Source organism: Clavispora lusitaniae, assembly GCF_014636115.1.
Source record: "Clavispora lusitaniae strain FDAARGOS_655 chromosome Unknown tig00000038_pilon, whole genome shotgun sequence".
Taxonomy (NCBI): domain Eukaryota; kingdom Fungi; phylum Ascomycota; class Pichiomycetes; order Serinales; family Metschnikowiaceae; genus Clavispora; species Clavispora lusitaniae.
This window is the reverse complement of record NW_027093976.1, coordinates 2215644-2222335: the sequence shown is the minus strand read 5'-3', so window position 1 is coordinate 2222335 and position 6692 is coordinate 2215644. Positions and strand designations below refer to the sequence as shown.

The 6692-nt window shown below is 40.8% G+C and overlaps 3 protein-coding genes across 3 annotated transcripts; all 3 read right to left on the bottom strand. All coding sequences in view use genetic code 12, as the record gives it.

Annotated features, from left to right (window-relative positions):
- Positions 1-427: 427 nt before the first annotated feature.
- FOB63_002145 (acetate uptake transporter family protein) lies at positions 428-1228 on the bottom strand (the record flags this gene model as incomplete). Its single annotated transcript, XM_002617705.2, has 1 exon — positions 428-1228. The coding sequence occupies one exon, from the start codon at positions 1226-1228 to the stop codon at positions 428-430; it is 801 nt and encodes a 266-aa protein (XP_002617751.1).
- Positions 1229-3085: 1857 nt separating this feature from the next.
- On the bottom strand, positions 3086-4435 carry FOB63_002144 (SEC14 family lipid-binding protein; the record flags this gene model as incomplete). Its single annotated transcript, XM_002617706.2, has 1 exon — positions 3086-4435. The coding sequence occupies one exon, from the start codon at positions 4433-4435 to the stop codon at positions 3086-3088; it is 1350 nt and encodes a 449-aa protein (XP_002617752.1).
- Positions 4436-5850: 1415 nt separating this feature from the next.
- FOB63_002143 (SDR family NAD(P)-dependent oxidoreductase) lies at positions 5851-6606 on the bottom strand (the record flags this gene model as incomplete). The annotated part of the gene is made up of 1 exon (XM_002617707.2): positions 5851-6606. The coding sequence occupies one exon, from the start codon at positions 6604-6606 to the stop codon at positions 5851-5853; it is 756 nt and encodes a 251-aa protein (XP_002617753.1).
- Between the last annotated feature and the right edge of the window lie 86 nt (positions 6607-6692).

Here is a 6692-nt window from a genome sequence, read left to right as displayed (position 1 = left end):
ATCAGTACCTCCCAAAGAACATCAGTACCTCCCTAAAGAACATCAGTACCTCCCAAAGAACATCAGTACCTCCCTAAAGAACATCAGTACCTCCCTAAAGAACATCAGTACCTCCCTAAAGAACATCAGTACCTCCCTAAAGAACATCAGTACCTCCCTAAAGAACATCAGTACCTCCCTAAAGAACATCAGTACCTCCCTAAAGAACATCAGTACCTCCCTAAAGAACATCAGTACCTCCCTAAAGAACATCAGTACCTCCCTAAAGAACATCAGTACCTCCCTAGAGAACATCAGTACCTCCCTAGAGAACATCAGTACCTCCCTAGAGAACATCAGTACCTCCCTAGAGAACATCAGTACCTCCCTAGAGAACATAAAATTGACATTATGAACCTATGAATAATGACACACATATTGTTGGGTTTTAATCTTTCTTCTTGCCAAAAATAGGCACCTGAGTTGGTTTCACAGTAAAATAGGAATTTTGAGGAGTAGCAATACCAGCATACACGCAAACCCAGCCACAGCAGGATGAAATAACACAGAAAACGCCTCCTGCTGTCATCAACTTATGGTTTCCCGTAAAGTAATGGGCTGTGAAGAGTATAAAAGCCATGTCAATTGTCACGAAAAGCATAATGAAGAACAAAGTTGACTTTAACGTACACATGACAATCATGAAAGTAAAAATTGCCCATCCCAACATGAAGAAACCTAGAGCATTGTTGAACTGTTCTGGATCTAATGCATATGCTTGCATAATTCCAAAGGCTCTGACATTAATTGCACCATAAGAAAGCCAAAATCCCATACCAAAACTTGTAAGTACCGTGCCTCCAAAACAATTCCCTATTATCAACTCCCAGATGCCTGCGGCGGCGCTAACGAAACCACCATGAAACAAAACTAATCCGAGTCCAACAGCTGGAATCTTGATGCCCATCGCTCCAGATATATAAAGACCCGATACAAATGTTGTTAAGGAAAATGCGGCCAAACCTAAGGCAGCAGCATTTCCAAACTTGTGAACGGGTGGTGGAGCATATCTTTCGGGAACCAAAGTTCCTGCAAAAGCAGTCATAAGCTCATGGCGATAATACTTTTTGTCTCCCAATGTGATGAACTCATTACCTTCTCCGCTCACGAGCACTGTCAGTGGGCGCCGCTCTTCATGAGAAATAGTGTGCTTGTCAAAATCCACAGATGATGAAGATGGAACAGACATTGTTGTAATTCACTTCAGTACACCGCAAAGAAAGGTAGGATGGAGAAAAAAGACCGAGAAAAAAGGCAGAAGATAGTAGAGGAAAGCTATTTCAGGTACATTGGCACTGGTATATATATTGGCCTCGTGTTAGAGTTTGCTGATTATTCTTGTTATCCCCATCTCAGCTTAGTACCAGAAAATGTGGGGTACGCAGAAAAAGTTTAAGACAGGGCGTTTTTTTAGAATGCCAAGCCACTTAGACCATACACCGCACACAGTGCTCTATGCCATAATGATATACAAGAGGACATCTCCATATAGAAGTTTCCCGCACATTTCTTTCAGAAGTACTAGGACAATATCGGGCACGAAAATGCTGCAGCTGTCAAGTTCTTTTATTAGTTTTGATGCTCCGGTGTGTGACTGCGAAAGCTTATTCCATTCCCCGAGGGGTGCACATCACCTAAAATGCGAGACGAAACAAGTAATGGAACAGGAAAATAGAAAGCGGGACATCGATTTGGAAGCCGAGGTTGCAAAGAGCTCTCCATAGAAAATGGGGCTACCCCAAATGTCAAGGGTGAGGAGAAACTTGTAGCCAAGAGGTCTCCGCAGTTGCGCGACTACTCTCCTGTGTACGAAAGAATGAAGGTCTGAGGAGAGCGAATTGGAATAAGAATCGGAAAGAAGAGTTGCAATCAAAGATACTGAAGGATAGGTATCCTGATACAAGTGTGAAAATCAGAAGTATATGTATCTGCTCTCCAACTTGCATCTCGCTTGTACTGACCTAAAATGGGTTGAAGTTCAAATGCCGCGCTGTGTACAATCACTGCATGAACTGGTCAAGCAAAGTGACTGAAACAGCAACTTTTAATCCAAAAAAAATCCTACCTCTCGTATTCTTACAATCCTTGAATCACAAGTCTTAGCCTTATCAATTTAAAATTTGGAAGAGGTAAAACTGCACGACATCAAATTTTGACTGGAACAACCGTTTTTCTCCGAATACTGCGAAATCCATGAAATAAACGTCCCATATCGGTAGGCCAAAACAAAAGTGGTGAAAAAAAAATTGAATTATTTATCTTAATTATTACAAAAAGTACCTACTTTTATCCAGTGGTAGACGCTATTTTCCTGTCTTCTTTTAAATTAATGCCTTACTTTCATCTTGGAATTTTTGAGTGGTCGCGGTCTAGTAAAAAACCTAAACTCAACTACTTTTTTTTTTTGTCTTAGGTCAAGTTACTTTACATCAGCCGGTTGTGACTACTCTATAGCTACTCACAGTGGTAAGCGCATGGGATATCTCCCTACCATGTTATTCTGGTGCTTTTTTGCTCAAATGTAATGGTTTGCTTGTTGGTAACTTGTATGAAGCAGAAGAGAAGAATTGTATTTTGATTTCGTAATTAGCCCCAATTTTTCAATCTCCCTTATGTCGCATAGGCACGCTGCCTGAATCAATTGTCATTTCAAGATTTAGTCTGCTTTCCGGTTGCCTCCTTGAAGAACTTTCTGTCTAAACTTACTCTTTTCAGACCATTTGAAAAATAAAATCTTCTTCGAGCTACAATAGGTACAGTAACGTACCAAGTCCCTTACTCTTTGCCTTTCTAGGAATGTAATCCTTAATGTCGCATGTCTTGATGATGAATGTATTAAAGAGACTAAAGCTAATTCTTATCAAATATTAGATACATGGTATACATGTAATGTAAAATATTCTACTTTACATATGGCAAGGAAAAAAGATGGTTGTCTGGTATTGAGGTTTTAACCTTCTAGAACCACTTTTCCTCTAAACATGAATACCAAATCTCCCTTTTACAAAAGATGAAGATTAACCATTAAAATTCATGGTGCCTAACACTAATATGAAATGATTGCCACCTCACCGTTCCTGTCAGGAATGCCCCTTGTTCTCAAATATGGGTCTAGATTGATATAATTAATTGCCCGCGCTCTTGAGATCTCGATCTTGTTTATAAGATGCATTTTGGACTCTTCGCTTGTTGTTGCCTCGATCCATTTAATAGTTGATTCGATGAATTTGACTGTAAGTTCATCTCTCTCCTTTGTAAGAGAGTAGAATGCTTCATCTGGAGTCTTTCTTTGGCAATTAAAGAAGGTAGGCTCAATGTATGCTGGTGGATGTTGTTCTGCTCCCCCAATATCGGCAGGAATATACTTCGGGTCAATGTACTTCGTTAGTTCCCCAATCGATTTTGTAAAGGAGATCCTTTCACGTAAATGAGGTTTCATCCAATGTTCCAAGATTTTCCACATTGCGCTAAAAACGCGAGGAGCATTGTGAATCTGTAATCTTTCAAGCGAGTCAGGGAAGTACTTTTGAAAAGCTCTGATCCCAAACTTGACGCCATGGAAGTCTGCGTGTTTCATTGTAAAGCCTGTGAGATCAATGATAACATGAAACTGGTCCACACCTTGTTTGTATTCCAGAAAGCCCAATCTTGCCCATTCTATGCATAAAAGAATAACTTTCTCAAACTGTGCATCCGTACATCGCCCTCTCTTATGTTTGGCCCCTCTGAATATGATTAAGGGGCTACCGCTTCTGGCAACTCCACGGACATACATCTCATTTCTCCGGAAAACATCAACTAAATTTGGGGATTTCAGCTCGAAGAAGATATGAGCATCACCTTTGAAAAGGATATCTTCAACATTGTACTTGGCGTGTCTCCAATCAAGAATATGAGCTATCCAACTCAAAGAAGATTTGTAGTTGAATTTTGATATCCTGAGAAATCGAAGCAAATAGTTGTCAGTGTTGTCGTTTCTGCCCAGTGCCCATAAACTCTTGTGTAAAATTTCTGGCGCATATTTTTTCAACATGGAATAACCTTCCAGTTGATATAAAGAGAAAATGTCGTCGTCGTCATTATCACAGCCTCCTGTCTCCAAAACATAGTAAACACTTCGGACATTACTTGAAATAGATGTGTGTGTGAGAGTGGATGAATGAGATTCCATTGTGGAAGTTTCCTTACTTCGAGAACCTATCAGCTCGGGATCGCCAATCAGGCGAACGTCTGTTATTGAAGCCACTAGCTGGTCGCCTTTTTCAATACTTTCTATGGAGATATTTATGGGATAGCCACAGTGCTTGAGGAGGATTCCCCACACTTTTTTCAAAGCGATCTCTTGATCATTTGTGAGAGACCAGATTCGTCCTTGGTGAATTGGAACATATGTCATATTGGAATTGCAGCAGAAGGGAAGAAAACAGGGATCGAATTTCCCTGGCAGGGTAAGTCATAGATAAATGACAAAATTGACCCTCACTCGACGTGCAGTGTGACAAGTAGCCGTGCATCTTCTCTTTCCCAAATTTGACGATTGCTCGGCTGTTTACCCCAAAAAAATAATTCTATTGTCGGGTTATCGTATAAAGCAATAATTGCCGCTCATGCGTCACAAACAAGAATTCGCTTCGGAGTTTTCGTTTGAGACCCTGTTCGTGGCCCTTTATAAAGCGTGGTTGTAATCTCTTGGGTATTTTCTAACGAAGCTGGATTGAGTAGCTTTCAGGTCAAAGTAGTTCACGTACACAAGAAAAAAATATTTGAATGCACGGCACATACATGATGTATCCCTATTAGATCCCAGATTTCCTAACGTGTTAATTTAGTCATAACTACTCTGGGAAAATTAACTTGATCAGTAGACATGCCTATTTGGGGGTCCTAGATGAAGCGAAGAATCGCGCATAGTATATACCTTGATGCAGGTGTTTCCCCTTACAGTAATGTCAAGCTTTGTCTATGAATGCCCAGAAATTATTTTCCCGCTAACACTAGGATCGAAATACAATAACCATAAGAACAATAGATCCTACATGCCACTACATTTGCTTCAATTTTTTGCCTCTTCAAGAACCAAAAGTTTTGGCAAGGACTTAAGGATCGGAAATGTTCGACTCTCAGCAAACGCCAACCTTCACACTGTAATTTGGCTTTCTTTATCTGACCTCTTGTAATATTAACGCGATCTCCCACCTATTTTTCGACGGAGATCAGAAGTGTGTAACGTGTCCAACAGGAAAGCAAACATTTCCAACTATAAGCGAAATACTAATGCGAACTTTCGGACCCTGGCTAGAAACAAAAACCCGTGTATTCTTGTTTTCTTAACATTCTCAAACAAATTCCATGGCTGCATGATCTAATAATTTCGAACAAGCGACCCAAAGTACTATTTTTTTGGGTCAGAATAAATTTTTGCATTCGTGCACGTCGTTTCCTCATGATTGCATGTCTTAGAGGAAGTTGATGGGTAACATGCAACTCTCTTGCCAGTGTTCTAAAAGTAACTGGTCCCGTGTCTTTTTATCTTGCAGTCGAAAAACTAAACACATTTATTTCAAGAAATCAAGGGCAATATTCACCAACACTCGTACGTTACAGGATCCTTTGCTTTCAGGCTAACAGTTGGTTTTAGTCAACAAAACAAAGAGACCATTTAGAAAATATTTTGGAACTGGTTTAAACTTACAGATTGAAACGTTTGATGTATTCTAGTTTAGGCCGCCCATTTCTCGCCTTTAGGTCCATCGATTTTACTGGGTTCAACAGGACTCGGATTTGTATAAATCATGCATTGAAAAGCTCTACTCAAACGTAAATGCCACCATCAATGCCAACAATCGTGCCTGTAGAAGTAGCAAGCTTGCATAGTAATATGAACTGCGCAGCAGTTTCGTCGATATCAGCCAATTTCTTAATCGGAGAGGCTTCAACTGTCTGTTGTACCTTCTCCTGTGGGAAGCGGTTTCCCCATTCCGTTAAAAGAAGCCCAGGGCAAACAGCGTGTATTCTTACCTTAGGGCCTTGACTCTGTGAGAGCATCTTGACCAAATGAATCAAGCCGGCTTTGCTGACCGCATACGGGATACTTGAACCGTATACCATGCGGCCTGCGATGGACGCCGAAACAATAAAAGCTCCTCCTTCTTCGTTCGCATCGAAAAACTTCTTTGCCGCTTTGTACAAGTAAAAATGTGACTTGATGTTTGCTCCGAAGCAGCCGTCCCAAAGCTCGTCGTCTAATGCCTCCAAATCGTCGTAGGGCACAATCTTAGTCCAGCCGGCGTTGGATATCACTATATCCAAGCCTCCTAGCTTTTCATAAGCACTTTTGACCAAGCTGGCTGCTACTTCTTTGCCGTCGAACACATTTGCCTGAATAACGTGGGTTTCGATCTTAAATTCTTCTTTAAGTTCCTCGGCCAACTTTTGGGCAGGACCAACAGAAGAGTTGTAATTTATTACTAAATTTACACCTTCTGCCGCTAATTGACGTGCCACGGCAGCGCCCAATCCTTTGGAGCCTCCTGTAATAAGAGCTGATTTTCCTTTCAATTCAATCATTAACGACACCTGGCCAAATGAATAGTCAAAGTTGCAAGGGAGAGGAGCAAGTTATACACACTCTTCCCCACATTATTGGAACGTGA